General features: G+C 38.5%; 1 protein-coding gene across 1 annotated transcript in view; it reads left to right on the top strand.

Annotated features, from left to right (window-relative positions):
* Positions 1–1,007: 1,007 nt before the first annotated feature.
* The window catches only part of sucla2 (succinate-CoA ligase ADP-forming subunit beta), a 28,703-nt gene continuing 11,981 nt past the window's right edge, over positions 1,008–17,729 (top strand). The window contains exons 1-6 of the mRNA XM_057851897.1: positions 1,008–1,125; positions 4,089–4,281; positions 12,059–12,158; positions 12,443–12,605; positions 13,564–13,692; positions 15,340–15,478. Of these exons, the coding sequence (XP_057707880.1) occupies positions 1,042–1,125; positions 4,089–4,281; positions 12,059–12,158; positions 12,443–12,605; positions 13,564–13,692; positions 15,340–15,478 (808 nt within the window). The 5' untranslated portion in view covers positions 1,008–1,041. The remainder of the gene's footprint in view (positions 1,126–4,088; positions 4,282–12,058; positions 12,159–12,442; positions 12,606–13,563; positions 13,693–15,339; positions 15,479–17,729) is intronic.

The raw sequence follows: 17,729 nt of genomic DNA, 5'->3' as shown, positions 1-17,729 counted from the left end.
GCCAATATTTCCTAACGGCAGCGTTAGTAAACAGCCGCCATTTTAAAGCAGTAGACTTCTCAGAAAGGCTCTGTTGTAGTGAACCTTCCTAGCGAATCTAAGTAAATTTTTATCTAAAATACTCCTAAATTGGCAAAATCTTGACTGGATCTGTCTTTAAGTGATGAAACAGTTTTAAAACTTTCACATGTCGAAAGTAGACAGAAGGGAACTAATGCAAAAACGGAGCAATTTTAACCATTTTTACAGTTGATTCACAATATTAAATGACTTCCAAACATAGCAAAGGTTACAGTTTTTTTGTTTGTATGTTAACATGAAAGGTAACACCAGTTACTTTGCCAAATAACTAATTACTCTTACATGTAGGTAACTGAGTAACTAACTCAATTACTTTTTGGGAAAAGTAATTTGCAACTGTAATTAATTACTGTTTTTAAAGTAAGATTTACAACACTGGTCATAAAGATGAAGTCTGCAGTATGAAAAGTGACGAAAGTGGGGATTTTATTCTGCCAATTTGTTGCCGAACACAATTTGCCTGTAACTATTGCTGATCACTTATCAGAATTAGCTAAAGAAATGTTCCTTGACTCAAAAATTGCATCAACAAGTTAATTTACTCAGTTGACCTTTTTAATTTATAATTGGACACACTAACGAACTACCTTCAAGTCAAAATGAATTGCTAGATTGATATCGATATTGATAGAAATTGCCAAAAGTGCTACATACAATTATAACAAAAGTCACTGTTAAATTTTAGTAATCATAATGTAGCTGAAGATTTTGATTGTTCTTTGATTGCACCAGGTTATATGTTACAACATTACCAATAAATTCATATTTATTGCACCCTATATACAACGTTGTAAGATTAGTCACCAATTTGTATGGGCATACGTCACTATTTGTAAAATTGCCAACGGCCTCGGGTTGACAGGTATGGAATTCTGTAAAATCCCATATTTATCAATGCGACTGAATTTGTGATTTCTCTAGTCCCGCGCATGCGCACCACTCCTCCCCAGTAAAGCAGACATGGCGACGTCCCTGATCTGCAGCCGTTTGACAGCTAGCCTGAGGAATTCGGGGCCCAAAGGCGCCATTAGCTCCGCTTCTAAGGTGAGTGCTCGTCAACCTGAAAGCGAAGGCTTCAGCCGTACTGCGGCCGCAAGAAGTGACACTCGCTTCGGCCTCTTTCGACCGCCACGGCTGCCATTAAGTGACAGGGTCAAACTGACATTAGCCTCATTGCTCTTTGCAATTATAAGCGAGCCAGGGCCGTGTTATCTTTAATGCTACGTCTCAATCACTCTCCAAAGCCGCGCGTGAATCATTTTAATTTTGGTTTTTGTTGTTTAAAAGTGCGAAGTGGGTTGACAAATTGATGAATAGTGACCTCCAACTGGACAGGTGTATTTAGCTTGATGAGCTAAATGTATCGCCCAACACAGGACATCAATGTAGTAAACAAGCCAACGATTGTCGTCATTCATTGTCATAAACACGTCACTACTGTCGTAATTGATCACATTATTAACTTTCTGGACTGCTTTCCTCATTAGGACTCTGCTATTGAACCTGTAGTTCTTCCATATTTTTAGGAATGTGTGTAAAAAAAGAAATTTTAATTATTTGATTTACTTACAGCTTTATCGGGCAGTGTTTCTTTAGACGACTCCAGTGATAGAAGTGACAAATACCAATTTTGTTACTTGCACGCTTTCAAATCTGAGAATAACACCAATTTTTGAGATTATGTCAGATGTAGAAGTATAACATTTTATCGATTAATCAACAACTAATCAATTAGCAAATTAAATGGCAACTATTTTGATAACCGATTACTCGTTTAGGACCTCTTTCACCTTAAAGTTGTCTAAATTCTGGAAATTATAACATTTATAAACTCACCGGCCACTTTATTAGGTAAACCATGCTAGTAACGGGTTGGACCCCTTTTTGCCTTCAGAACTGCCTCAATTCTTCGTGGCATAGATTCAACAAGATGTTGGAAGCATTCCTCAGAGAGTTTGGTCCATATTGACATGATGGCATCACACATTTGGTGCAGATTTGTCGGCTGCACATCCATGATGCGAATCTCCCGTTCCACCACATCCCAAAGATGCTCTATTGGATTGAGATCTGGTGACTGTGGAGGCCATTTGAGTACAGTGAACTCATTGTCATGTTCAAGAAACTAGTCTGAGATGATTCCAGCTTTATGACATGGTGCATTATCCTGCTGAAAGTAGCCATCAGAAGGTGGATACATTGTGGTTATAAAGGGATGGACATGGTCAGCAACAATACTCAGGTAGGCTGTGACGTTCCAACGATGCTCAATTGGTACCAAGGGGCCCAAAGAGTGCCAAGAAAATATTCCCCACACAATTACACCACCACCACCAGCCTGAACCGTTGATACAAGGCAGGATGGATCCATGCTTTCATGTTGTTGATGCCAAATTCCGACCCTACCATCTGAGTGTCGCAGCAGAAATCGAGACTCATCAGACCAGACAACGTTTTTCCAATCCTCTATTGTCCAATTTCGATGAGCTTGTGCAAATTGTAGCCTCAGTTTCCTGTTCTTAGCTGAAAGGAGTGACACCCAGTGTGGTCTTCTGCTGCTGTAGCCCATCTGCCTCAAAGTTCGATGTACTGTGTGTTCAGAGATGCTCTTCAGCCTACCTTGGTTGTAACAGGTGGTTATTTGAGTCACTGTTGCCTTTCTATCAGCTCGAACCAGTCTGGCCATTCTCCTCTGACCTCTGGCATCAACAAGGCATTTCCGCCCACAGAACTGCCGCTCACTGAATTCTTTTTCGGACCATTCTCTGTAAACTCTAGAGATGGTTGTGCGTGAAAATCCCAGTAGATCAGCAGTTTCTGAAATACTCAGACCAGCCCTTCTGGCACCAACAACCATGCCACGTTCAAAGTCACTCAAATCACCTTTCTTCTCCATACTGATGCTCGGTTTGAACTGCAGGAGATTGTCTTAAACCATGTCTACATGCCTAAATGCACTGCGTTGCCGCCATGTGATTGGCTGATTAGAAAGTAAGTGTTAACGAGCAGTTGGACACGTGTACCTATTAAAGTGGCCGGTGAGTGTATAGAACTTCTCAGTTGTAAATATTATCAGATTTCTTCATTATATTTTTTTTAAGTCGGAAAGTACAACAAGAACAAAAATCTGCTTTAATTTGGAAAACAGCAGTTCACATTTTGCCAATTTTCTGACATGTTACTGTGTAAACTAGCGTCTCAAAAAGGCTGCAACAACTACTCAATAAAATCTAACCGAATAATAAAGTAGTTGCCAACGAATTTGATAATCGATACAGTTGTAGACTACAATTAAGTCAGGGAGCTAATAAAATATTATTTTTGAAGAAAACAGTCATTCATTTTGTCTTCATTATTACTTACTACATGCAGAAAAAAACAGCTTCAAAGTAAATTGGGATGGTAATTGAAAGGAGTGACATTTATCAGATTAATCGGACAATTAGTTAAGCGTTTAATGGATCATGCAAATAATGGTTAGTTGCTGCCCTAGTCAGGTGTGATCTTTTCTGTTGAATATGTGTACTGTCAGACCTTTTATGAATCTTTAAAAATACTATTTTTATGGTATATATCGGCGGAAAGAAAAAAAATACATAGTAGGTGGTTAGCTGACAAAATATTTTATTAGTTCCATTCAGTACAGCAGCAGCTAACAAACTGTATTGAAATGGCAACTATTTTTTCCCCAATATAAAAAAGATAGTGTTTCTTGACTTAAAATAAAAAGGTTACTTGTTTGATATAAAAAAAATTACAGCGTTTTGTGATTGCACTTGATGTAAATAAGATTGTTATTTTGATTAAATACTATTTACAGCATTTAATTTTAACTCCAGTAATGTTTTCTGGAAGATGAACAGGTAACAGAAAACAAAAGCAACAAGATCTGGTTTTGCAAAACAAAACATTTTTGTCTGAAGTTCTTAACAATTTTGAATTTTTTTTTTCTGTCATTGATTTGCCTGCCCTACTCATTTCAAGCGATCCTCTTTCCTTCTGTCCAGGTTCTAGGAGGTTCTTCGGGCCTATTTGGAGGCAATGCACCGCCACCACTGCCGCTGCAACAGCAGCAACGAAGGAGCCTCTCTCTGCACGAGTACATGAGCATCGGCCTGCTGAAAGATGCCGGTATTTCCGTGCCCGCTGGCATGGTGGCCAGCTCCTCAGACGAGGCCTACGCCATCGCCAAGAAAATAGGTCAATAGCCATTACAATTTGTAAATCCAAAAAATACAGTGCTGGCCAAAAGTATTGGCTCCCCTGCAATTCTGTCAGATAATGCTCCATTTCTCCCAGAAAATGATTGCAATTACAAATGCTTTGGTTGTAATATCTTCATTTATTTTGCTTGCAATTAAAAAACACAAAAGACAATGGAAGAAAAAAAAAAATCATTATCATTTTACACAAAACTCCAAAAATCGGCCAGACAAAAGTATTGGCACCCTTTGAAAAATCATCTGATGCTTCTCTAATTAGTGTAATTAACAGCACCTGTTACTTACCTGTGGCACATAACAGGTGGTGGCAATGACTAAATCACACTTGCAGCCAGTTAAAATGGATTAAAGTTGACTCAACCTATTTCCTGTGTCCTTGTGTGTACCACATTGAGCAAGGGGAAAAGAAAGAAGACCAAAGAACTATCTGAGGACTTGAGAAGCAAAATTGTGAGGAAGCATGGGCAATCTCAAGGCTACAAGTCCATCTCCCTGGACCTGAATGTTCCTGGGTCTGGGTGCGTAGTGTCATCAATAAGTGTAAAGCCCATGGCATTGTGGCTAACCTCCCAAGATGCGGACGGAAAAGAAAGTTGACAAGAGATTTCAACGAAAGATTGTGCGGATGGTGGATAAAGAACCTAGACTAACATCCAGACAAGTTCAAGCTGTCCTGCAGTCCAAGGGTACAACAGTGTCAACCCGTAATATCCGTCAGCGTCTGAATGAAAATGGACTCTATGGTAGCATACCCAGGAAAACCCCATTTCTGACCCAGAAACATGGAGTTTGCCAAACCTTACCTGAGGAAGCCAAAAACATTTTGTAAAGAATGATCTCTGGTCAAACGAGACAAAAGTAGAGCTTTTTGGGAAAAGGCATCAACATACAGGACTGTCTCAGGAAATTAGAATATTGTGATAAAGTTCTTTACTCTCTGTAATGCAATTAAAAAAACAAAAATGTCATACATTCTGGATTCATTACACATCAACTGAACTATTTCAAGCCTTTTATTATTTGAATATTGCTGATTTTGGCTTACAGCTTAAGAAACCTCAAAAATCCTATATCAAAAAATTAGAATACTTCCTCAGACCAAGTAAAAAAAATAATTTTATAACAGCAAAACTAAATCAAACATTTGAAAATGTCCATTGATGCACTCAGTACTTGGTTGGGAATCCTTTTGCACGGATTACTGCATCAATCCGGCGTGGCATGGAGGCAATCAGCCTGTGGCATTGCTGAGGTGTTATTGATGCCCAGGATGCTTCGATAGCGGCCTTCAGCTCATTTGCATTTGTAGGTCTGGTGTCTTTCATCTTCTTCTTAACTATACCCCACAAATTCTCGATGGGGTTCAGGTCAGGGGAATTAGCAGGCCAATCAAGGACAGTGATGCCATGGTCAGTGCACCAGTTACTGGTGGTTTTGGCACTGTGGGCAGGTGCCAGATCATGCTGGAAAATGAAATCCTCATCTCCATAGAGCTTTTCAGCAGATGGAAGCATGTAGTGCTCTAAAATCTCTTGGTACACAGTTGCATTTACTCTGGACTTGATGAAACACAGTGGACCAACACCAGCAGCTGACATGGCTCCCCAAACCATTGCTGACTGTGGGAACTTCACACTGGATTTCAAGCAACTTGGATTTTGCTCCTCTCCAGCCTTTCTCCAGACTCTGGCGCCTTGACTTCCAAATGAAATGCAAAACTTGCTTTCGTCTGAAAAGAGGACTTTGGACCACTCTGCAACTGTCCAGTGCTTCTTCTCCATAGCCCAAGTCAGACGCTTCTTCCGTTGTCTTGAGTTCAGAAGTGGCTTGACCATGGGAATACGGCTATTGTAGCCCATTTCCCGGACACGTCTGTGAACTGTGGCTTTTGATACCTGGACTCCAGCTTCAGCCCACTGTCTTTGAAGCTCCCCCAAATTCTGGAAGCGGCTCTTTTTCACAATTTTGTTAAGGCTGCGGTCATCTCTCTTGGTTGTGCAGCGTTTCCGGCCACATTTTTCCCTTCCAACAGACTTTTTGTGGATATGCTTTGAAACTGCACTCTGTGAACAGCCTGCTCTTTGAGAAATTTCTTTTTGTGTCTTACCCTCCTGATGGAGGGTATCAATGATGGTCCTCTGGACAGCAGTCAGATCAGCAGTCTTCCCCATACTTGTGATTTAGTTTACTGAACCAAGCTGAGTGTTTTTAAGGCTCAGGAAACCCTCGCAGGTGTTTCGAGTTAATTAGATGATTCAGGTGATTAGTTGAATAGCCTACTTGTATACTTTTTCATGATATTCTAATATTTTGAGATAGGATTTTTGAGTTTTCGTAAGCTGTAAGCCAAATTCAGCAATATTAAAATAATAAAGGGCTTGAAATAGTTCAGTTGATGTGTAATGAATCCAGAATGTATGACATTTTTGTTTTTTTAATTGCATTACAGAAAGTAAAGAACTTTATCACAATATTCTAATTATCTGAGACAGTCCTGTAGTTTACAGGAAAAAAAACGAGGCCATCAAAGAAAAGAACACGGTCCCCACAGTCAAACATGGCGGATGTTCCCTGATGTTTTGGGGTTGCTTCACTTTCTCTGGCACTGGACTGCTTGACCATGTGCATGGCATTGTGAAGTCTAAAGACTACTAACAAATTTTGCAACATAATGTAGGGCCAAGTGTGAGAAAGCTTAGTCTCCCTCAGTGGCCATGGGTCTTCTAGCAGGACTATGACCCATAACACACTTCAAAAAGCACTAGAAAATGATTTGAGAGAAAGCACTGGCGACTTCTAAAGTGCCAGCAATGAGTCCAGACCTGAATCTCATAGAACACGTGGAGACATCTGAAAATGGCAGTTTGGAGAAGGCACCCTTCAAATCTCAGAGACATGGAGCAGTTGGCCAAAGAAGAATGGTCTAAAATTCCAGCAGAACATTGTAAGAATCTCATTGATGGATACCGGAAGCGGTTGTTCGCAGTTATTTCGTCTAAAGGTTGTGCTACCAAGTATTAGGCTGAGGGTGCCAATACTTTTATCAAGCCCATTTTTGGAGTTTTGTGTAAAATTGATAATGATTTAATTTTTTTCATTCTCTTTTGTTTTTTATTGCAAGCAAAATATATATAAATATTACTACTAGTGTTGCACGTTGTAGATTGGGCCCGATACCGATACAGATACCTGGCTGTGCAGTATCGGCCGATACCTATACCATTCAGATACCACTCCGTTAGCAAAAAAAAAAAAAAAACCACATTATATATATATATATATATATATATATATATATATAGTGGGGAGAACAAGTATTTGATACACTGCCAATGGGTTTTCCCATTGGCAGTGTATCAAATACTTATATATATATATATTATATATAAATATATATTAGGGCTGTCAAAATTATCACGTTAACGCTCGGTAATTAATTTTTTAAATTAATCACGTTAAAATATTTGACGCAATTAACGCACATGTCCCGCTCAGACAGTATTCTGCCTTTTGGTAAGTTTTACAGCAAGGCTTTTTGTGCTGTCTAACAGCGAACTCTTGTGGACGCTTTGCGACATGGTTTATTGTTTTCTTGCCAGTTCAATATGGCTGCACGACGTCTCGGGCTGACGCCTACGTTGTAATGTTGTGCTTATATGATCCTTGGACAAGATTTGTCCGTAAGTATGGTTGTTGTAAAGAATGTACATATTATGTTAGTAAGCGAAATGTTATATTTTTTGCATGAGACGCTTTTTGTTTATGTTTAGTGAACCTGTATAGCGTGCTAAGCTAACGTTGTTGCTAATGCAATACTTGTGTACTTTTTTTTTGTAGTTTTAAGACGGTCTAAAGAGGACAATGGTTTGAGGCCATTTTATTAATAAATCAGATGAAAAAGGAAGAAGTCTGATTATTAAGGCGTCGTTCACTAGCTGTCTAGCTTTGGAAAAAGTAGACGCTTCGGAGTGAGGACAGCATAGACAGATTTAAATGACAGTAGAGTGAAATGCCCACTTCAGTCCTTATGTACCGTATGTTGAATGTATATATCCATCTTGTGTCTTATCTTTCCATTCCAACAATTTATTTTACAGAATATATATATAATTTACAGAAAAATATGGCATATTTTATAGATGGTTTTGAATTGCGATTAATTGCGATTAATTACGATTAATTCATTTTTAAGCTGTAATTAACTCGATTAAAAATTGTAATCGTTTGACAGCCCTAATATATATATATATATATAATATATGTGTGTGTGTGTATATGTACGTATAAGGGATGCAACGATACAGTTAAGTCATGGTTCGGTACGATTTTCGATACATTTCAATTAGGGCTGCAGCTATCGAATATTTTAGTAATCGAGTAATCGACTGAAAATTCTATCGATTAATCGAGTAATCGGATAAAACAAATATATTTTTAGGTGAAGAGCAATTATAGATATACAAGACATTTTATCATTTTCAGTCAATCAATGTCTTTATTTTTAATGTGTATTGTTGAAAACAGCCAACAATTGCATCTCAGATGTAACTAGAATAAAAAAAAGACTAATACACTATATATATATATATATATATATATATATATATATATATATACACACACACACACCTAAAAATGCCTTTACGCTTGATAACACACATCGCTTAAAAGTTACGATTTTTTCCCACGTTTTTCAATTGAATTTTTATTTGTGTCAAGCCATTTTTAAGTTCTAGTAAAGTTTTAAGTTAGTCTAAACTGTAAGTCCTGATAGGATTTTGAATTTTTGCAGTGTTCAAAATAAATGTATGATACAGGCTGTATTGGAGCACATTAGGGACTAGTGCTACTTGGTGTTTTATCCAGCAATGACTACTGAGCTAAAATTGATAGTTAGCATTAGTGAGGTTTTATTTGACACCCTCATCACTCCACAACGCTATGTTATGTTAAAGCCTGTATGTAAGACACGTTAGCCACGCATCGAAAGTGGTCTTAATTAATAGAAACCTAGCCCTCCGCAGGGCTAACGTTACGTGAGCTAGTAGTGACAGTAAAGTTAATCTTATATATTAGCGCTTAGCGCTCTTTGTTAGCGCTTAGCGCTCTACTGCTTTAAGATGGCGGTTGTTTGCTAACGCTGCCCAGACGCGGCCTAGTCCGTCATTGTGCATCTAGTTCAACATACATGTGATCTCTATGAGACTCATCAGAGCTAACTGCAACTAACGTAGCATGTGCAGGCTAGTATTTTGCAACGTTGGAGTCGTTTGTAGCGGCTGTCTGCTGCAGTAAGTTTTTTTTTTTTTGCTTCTTCCTCTACGCACGTGACATCAGCGCGTTGTCCCGCATTAAAAGTAGTCCGAGCAAAACGTGATGCTTAGAGCTGTCAAAATAAACGAATACTCGAGGTGAATAAAATTACTCGGATCAGTTTTTAAACTCGAGTTGCTCGAGTATTCGTTTCAGCTCTAATTTCAATACATTTAATGCTCTGAAACAGAAAATACAACTGTTATTATTATTATTATTTTTATTTGCTAACAAGCAAAAATAACTTCATATAAACAAGCATTTTAGTGCATAATATTTATGTGCTTACTTCTTACTAATCTGAAGAAATTTTGTATATAAGTGCTGAGAACAATCTTTACAGTTTGTAAAGTGAGGCAGGGCACACTGTTGATTGCTGCAGCTCTTTTAGCAGCTATATTTACCATATAAGCAAAACATCCTATTTGCGGTCCGAGTCCATCTGTAACATGTACTGAATTAACAGTATTTGCAGCATTATCTATAGTCACTGGTATGGATTGATTTGGCCTGCTTAACTTCCATTCAGTCATGGCGGTTTCTAATTCATCAATGTAGTATATGGACTACGTGTCCCTCTGGGCTCACGCAGCGAATGGCATGGGATCTAATGTATCACATCTAGGTTGCTATTTGATGATATCTAGTGTGTGTGCGCGAGAGTTGGCATGGGATCTAACATAGGACATCTAGGTTGCTATTTGATGATATCTAGTGTACGCGCTGCGCCGCTTGTTTTCTGGCCACAGAAGTCACTTCTGCTCATTACTGCACAACACATATGACAATCGACTTTCATAAACAGGACGAGTTTGAAGTACAGCGCTCTTAATTTGCCGCTCATTGTTCATCATGAAACCATGAGTTTGCTTAGTCTCCCACGGGTTTAACCTTTCTGATCCCATCGGCTCTATATTAGCAGGCATTAGCTTACGCATGCTAGTCATTTGTGAAAGCCATGTTAGATGAACAGCGTAACATCGCGGATATGCATTGTACATTACATCCTTAAAATTGAAGACAAAGGATTTACTTGCGTTTGGTAATTTCGAATCAAAGACATACAGATGTCATGCATCGGGATTTGGGAAGTTAGCTCACGTGGGGAGGACAGTACATTTGCGTTCAAGTGATGCCAGTAGATGGTATCGGCGCCCTAGATGTTGGTACTCGTCGATACCGGTACCACCAATTCGGGCCGGATCGGCGCCCCCTGCCGATACTGGTATCGGTATCGGTGCAACTTTAATTACTACCAAAGCATTTGTAAATATTATGAATGAATGAATTATTAAATTGAGCATTATCTGACAGAATTGCAGGGGTGCCAATACTTTTGGCCAGCACTGTATAAAGTGTAATGATTAATGAAAGTCAAAGCCAGTAAGAACAGACAGTAAGCTTACACACAAACACACACACTCGCACAAACTTGAAAGCCCAAACGTTTACTAGTAGTGCATCCCAACTTAGCATGCTGAACCTCTTCTAGGCTTTTGTGTGGGCGCATGTTTTAAATAGTCACTAGCTCTGCCAAACTTGGTATCCAAACTTGAGTGGTGTCAAATGACAACAGCTGTGCTGTCGTGTTTTGTTTTGTTTTTCTTTTTAAAGACACATTTTTGGGGGGGGGGGGGGGGGGGGCAGGTGGTAGTCACATAAATTTATTGTGGGTCTGTGTTTATAAATATAACAAATTGATTTAAAAATATGGTTATGCGTTCATAACTTTAATTTATTTAAATAATAGAGATATCATAATTTATCCCAGAATTTTGTGGGAGTGAAAAAAAACACATTTTTGTATGGAGAGGTGGGGAAAATACATTCATGGAATTTTTATTTTTGAGAGTGTTAATACATGTAAATAAATTTATTATAAATAACATGATATTGCAGTCATGTTTTTCCATTTTTAAAATTAGTATAAAATCAAATTATTTCCCTCGAAATAATTTTGGGGTTGAAAAAAAAAGCCTTAGAGTATTTGCATTTTTGGAATGAATTAACATATAACACAAATATGAGACTGAATTTAATAAAAGAACACAAAGTTAAGGGGGAAAAATTACTAATCGAGTACTGTAATTTTTTTCTTTTAGTAGAAGTATTTTTGAGCGAGGAAAAAAAGTAACGGTAAGTTTTTTTGTGTGTGTGGGATAAAAGCTGATCCTCCATAAAGGAAACTAGCTGTATTAAAATAAAATGATTCTTTTTTTCCTCCGAGTAAATAAGATTAGATTTTTTCCTCAGGAAAAAAAACCAAAGTCATTTTGATTGGAAGGAGCGGAAAAAATGTTTTAACATTACCACAAAAATAACCTGTTGGATTGGAAAAAATAGTCATCGTATAATGATAATGCCATTTAGTATAAGACATCAACAGCCTAAAGTCCATCTACAAAGCAATAACAATACTTGTTTTTGTGCATGTGTGTCAGGTTCCAAGGACCTTGTGGTGAAAGCTCAGGTGCTGGCGGGGGGCCGAGGCAAGGGAACCTTCGAGGGAGGACTGAAGGGCGGCGTAAGAATTGTATACTCGTAAGCGCTTTCCGCCTCAATCACGGTACTGGTGATTCAGTCGTATTTAAAATAAAACCCTAAAAATATTAAATGATATGACAGTGTTGTACTTTTTTACACATCAAAATTTGAGCTTCAAGCCAGATTCAGATATGGATAAGTGACATATTTGGTGATGTTCACTTGTAACCTAAATTTTGGCATGTAAATGCAAAGCCCCAAAAATTCATAGAACAACTTAACTGAATGTCAGTTGAAAATTTGTCATTTGTTAATTTTGTGATCAATTTCGCGTGTCGCAGGCCCGAGGAGGCGCGGGACATTTCATCACAGATGATCGGTCGCAAGCTGTACACGAAGCAGACTGGCGAGGCGGGTCGCATCTGTAACCAGGTTTTCATCTGCGAGCGGCGCTACCCACGCAGGGAGTATTACTTTGCCATCACCATGGAGAGATCCTTCCAGGTGTGTGCACAAAATTTATTGTACAAGGCTAAATGCTTTGGGGGCGGGGGGATTGCAGCACTTTGTATAAAGTCAGATTAATAAGGAGAAAAACATTTCATATGAAAAAAATCTTAATATGAGAATCGAGAATCAGCCAGATTAAGTTTTAAATTAAAAAAAAAAAATAACAAAGATTATTTCAAGAAAGAATGAATCTACTACCAGTCGAAAATTGATGAAAATTACCGGTACTGTAACTCAATCTGAAAAAAGTCCTAATACTGCAAGAATTTTTAACAAAATAAAAGTTTGGGGTTCAGTGTTTTTTTGTTTTGTTTGTTTTTTATTCGTATTTGTATATTTTTGGTTGATTTTTGTATTGAAGAAAGTGACATTACAAACGTTTTTTTTTTTGTTTGTTTGTTTCAAGAAAAAACTCCTCGGTCTCTTTTTTTTTTTCTTTTTTTTTTTCCCAAGAAAAATCACATAATTTAAAAATTTGTATTTCCCTTTTTGAGTATTTGAAATAAATTATGAAAATGATGGCTTTAGCTGTGAGGTGTCTGCACTCACGGATACCACTAGATGGCAGCAACATACAGAGTTCACTTTTTTTTCTTAAGAAAAAAATCAGAAGTCATTTTTTTGCAAGAAAATGAATCACATAATTTTTAAAATTTTATTTCCCTTTTTGATTATTTTAAATCAATTATAAAAATGATGGTTTCAGTTGTAAGGTGGCTGCTTTCACGGACAACACTAGATGGCAGCATCATACAAAGTCTTTTTTTTTTTTTTTTTTTTTTTTTTAATTACTGAACCATACAAACTTTAGCTATTTGTGAAGATTCAGACTAGTGTAACAATTTATATTTTACTCACATATTTGTAAAGGACAAACTTTGTGGCCGTCATGCTGCAGTGGACATTTTCCTAAAGCATGTGTTTTTTTTTTGTGTGTATGTGGATGCCGCAGGGCCCCGTGTTGATCGGCAGCTCGCAGGGGGGCGTCAACATCGAAGATGTGGCGGCGGAAAATCCAGACGCCATTGTCAAAGAGCCCATCGACATTGTGGAGGGCATCAAGATGGAACAGGCGCTTAAGGTTTCTAATCAATTACAAAAAAAAAAAAAAATCCAATGTCACCGGTGCTCAAGTCAGAGAAAAGGCAGAGCAAAAGAGGAATTGTGTGTCTCCTCCACTGTGCCGAAATCTAAAATGACTCCACGCTAAGCTGCTTCATGTTGCCTCTTTTAAACACAATTCAACTTTTCTGAAGAACAAGTGCGGGGATTCATTTTCTACTTTTTACTACTTTAGTCCAGGGGTCTCCAAACCGGTCCTCGAGGGCCACCGTGGGTCCTGGTTTTTGTGCATACCGATCAATCACAGACCTTTTAACCAATGTGGTTTCTACTAAAAAAAGCAGCACCTGACTGCAATCAACTGATTTCACTTATAAAACACCATATTGGTGAAATGGTGTGGTCTTGTTTTGTTGGAGTGAAATCCTGCACCCATTGCGGCCCTATGTGGAATAGTTTGGAGACCACTGCTTTAGTCGGTCATTTATCTAAGGTGAAATAACACATCACATCACAAAAAAGCAAAATTTTCAATATATCATACAATAGGAGTGGGAACCTCTTGGTACCTCACGATACGATACGATTTCCGATACAAAGCTTACGATAACGATCTCACGATATAGCAATACGACGATTATCGATACATTGGTCAGGAAATCAACCTGAGAAATTCTACAAAACGACTAATAAACAGAAAAACAAACTTCTGTTGTGTATTGGAATGAGTTTACCACAAGTAGACATGCAATCCATTTGAACTGGGAGGGTGGAATGTTCATTCGCTGCCATCCCTCCCACCTCTATAGCCATTGGTGGCAGCCAATCCTAGGCAACGAGGTAATTTTGGGGCATTTCAGATCATTACTTTATTGATTTTGAGTCACTTCCTGTTGATTTTGTGGTACGGAACAGGAAATGACACAGGAATCTCCCAAATGAATAGGCAGCAACTCAAACTCAACTGGAAGCTACCTGTAAATGCATTAAAATGAACAGAAATTGACTTGTAAATGACCTGGAGATCAGAACGAGTGACTGTGCATTCTCTGGTTTTCGAATGAATGAATGAACGTTCGTTCGACCCTCCCAGTCTAAATAGATTGGGCGTCGAGCGCCATCAGTGGCAGCCATAGAGTTAACTAGTTGAGACATTATTATAGTTGAAGATCTTGATAGCAACTTGTTGGTTCCTTTTTTTTTTTTTTAACCTTGACACCTTTTTAAAACGATATCTCGATTCTTGGCAGGTGCATATCGATAACCTTTTTTGGGATACAAAGTATCACGATATACAGTGGGGAGAACAAGTATTTGATACACTGCCAATTCCCATTGGCAGTATATCAAATACTTGTTCTCCCTACTGTATCACCATTTCGATATTTTGTCACAACCGTATCATACAATCTTGCATCAAATGATTGTCACGTAAAAGTGGAATATAAGACCAAATGCCAAATGTTTTAAGTGCAAAAAGAGCTTTATAAACATTTGCCCAATTGTTTGAAGGAATTTTACTATAATAGTATTTTTTTTCCCAATGAGAATTCCCTGTAAGTCGTGCCTGGGTGGGTGGTGCTGCTTTGACTTACAACTAAGTCATTAGTAAATCTAGTGGATTTGTCATCAAGTGTCAATTGAATTTGGTGCGTTTGTGTTTCAGGTGGCACGGAAGATGGGCTTCCCACAGGCGCTCCAGAAGGAGGCGGCCGAGAACATGATCAAGCTCTACAACGTCTTCATCAAATACGACGCTTCCATGTTGGAGATCAACCCCATGGTGGAGGACTCATCAGGCATTGGTACGCACACAGGAGAGAAAACTAACCAAGCGACAGTTTCTAACTTATAAAAACTCTCAAGTCAAGGTAGAGATTGGTTTCGCACCGTTAGTTGTTGGGTGGTTTATCACATCCCTAATTTTTTGGTATAGAAACATCTGGTGGCCATATCCGTATCAACTGTAGAGTTGTGTATAGTAAGGGTGCAACGGTACAGGTAGCCCACGGTACGGTCCGTACCTCGGTTTTTGGGCCACGGTTTCAATTTGGTTTTGGTGCCTAATTTGTGCGTAAGAAGAAGTTTTTTTCCCCAGAATTCTCTTTATTTTGCTTGTCAGCAAAAATAGCATTTTAAAACAACAAATTAAAACAATAAAAAAAAATTGTAAACAAAAAAACTTTGAAATTTTGAAGAGCATCAAACCCTTGAGTATACATTTTACAGTAAAATAAAAACAGGTAAAGTATCCTTGACAAATAACTGCCATATAAAATCTGGGGGGGAACAAATTTTAGAAAATGTGAGTTAGTGCTTTGCCTATTTTTTAAAATATTTTTTATAATTGCAACAGTGCTGAAATGTGTGCGGAAGGGCATAAAACAACGCGGTTCGAACATTTTCAATAGCTGACTAAACTCCACATCTGTGACAACTGAAAAGGGCAGTAAATCTTTAGCAACGAAAGCTCTACAGCACTGGTTATATTATTGTGTCTACTTGAAGTGGCATTTCAGGTGTTTCAAAAAAATTCTCGATACAGTTGTTTTTTCAGTGGTGTTACTTTGAGTTGCTCGGCTTTTCTCGGTTCAGAAAGTAATATATCCGAGTGATGACGCTTGAGATGCTTGTTCATGTTGCCCCTGTTTGCATTAACATATGGGAGACATGTTTCAAAAACGTTCGCAGACAGTACAATTCCTGTTCACTGTTTTCACTCCCTCGTCCTTGTATTCGACAACGAATTACCGTAATTTCCCGAATATAAGGAGCACCCGTGTATAATGCGCACCCCAAATTTCCTCGTAAAATCTAGGGAAAATTATTGTACCCGTGTATAACGCGCACTCTAATTTTAGCACCAATAATAAATAGAAGAATACAAGAAAACAGAGCTCATGTATAGATAGAGAAATGTCATTTTACTGACTGGTGAAACACAGCACAAGCATAGCACATTGGTAGTTTAAAACATTACTGTAAACTAACAATATGTACGGTAATAATATGATCTGACAACTTCTTCAACTTACCAGAATCCAGGAGAAAACAAAACAGATGTGACTTTTCTTTTAAAGGCTGCCGTATAACTTGCTCGTTTCATCATGATGAATAAATGTTTCTTCCATGGATTGATACGGTAAAATAAAAGTGGTGATTTAGGTCGGAAATCAGAAGAGCGCATCGCTGTTGACTAGAATGTAACAATAGGAACTATTGTTATTTGGATTTGAGTAGTGATGTCACGAGGTGCGGCGAGTCTTCGAAGTGTGTGTCGAGGAATGAAGGGACTTTTCTGCGAAGCGCGTACCAAGGCTCGCTTCATTTAGTGGAGGTTCCAAAAATGATGACGTCCGAAGCCTCGCTGCCAAGCTGTACCACGTGATCGCTTCATGGAGTGCTTTAGATTTTCTGCGCGGTTTGACAGCTCGCTTCCGTCTATCAACACCTCTGCCTGCATTCAAAATGTGGGTGTTAGCAGGAGAGTTGTGATCAGGTGAGAGTTTGGATAATTTGGAGGTGGTTTTGAAAGTGAAAAGTTTAAGTGAGTTGAAAGAAGGGTACAGTAGTTGATACTAGGATGAAGCCAGCAAGAAAGAGGACTTTCTCTCTGTGGAGGAAAAATAATAATAATAAAACAATGAAAATCTCCACCATCTTTAAGCTACATCAATGTCCAAATTGCACAGGCATCATCAGTAACCTTTTTCATGTTACAGGAACATGTTTACTGTTCTCTCTGATTACGTGTAACGTGTTCACGCAAGTCCCTTTTGTCGAAACTTCCTTTTCCTCATGTGGGTTGGCTGGCAGGCAAAGTGGGTAGCCCGGGCTTCTGGCTTTGTGGTCAGAGCATCCGCCTACCGTGCTGGACACGTCGTGTGAGTGGGTTCGAGTTCTGTTCTGGGTACAGATTGCGTCGCGCGGCCCGGATCCATGCAACACCGGCGACATACGCATATGTCATTATCAGAAAAAATAACATTGCACAACCTACCACATTATTATAATTCCATTTATGAAATTATTTTCACACATACACAGACTACATTA

This window comes from Corythoichthys intestinalis, chromosome 12 (assembly GCF_030265065.1).
Source record: "Corythoichthys intestinalis isolate RoL2023-P3 chromosome 12, ASM3026506v1, whole genome shotgun sequence".
Lineage (NCBI taxonomy): Eukaryota > Metazoa > Chordata > Actinopteri > Syngnathiformes > Syngnathidae > Corythoichthys > Corythoichthys intestinalis.
The sequence above is the reverse complement of the archived record's forward strand: the minus strand, read 5'-3'. Positions and strand labels throughout refer to the sequence as shown.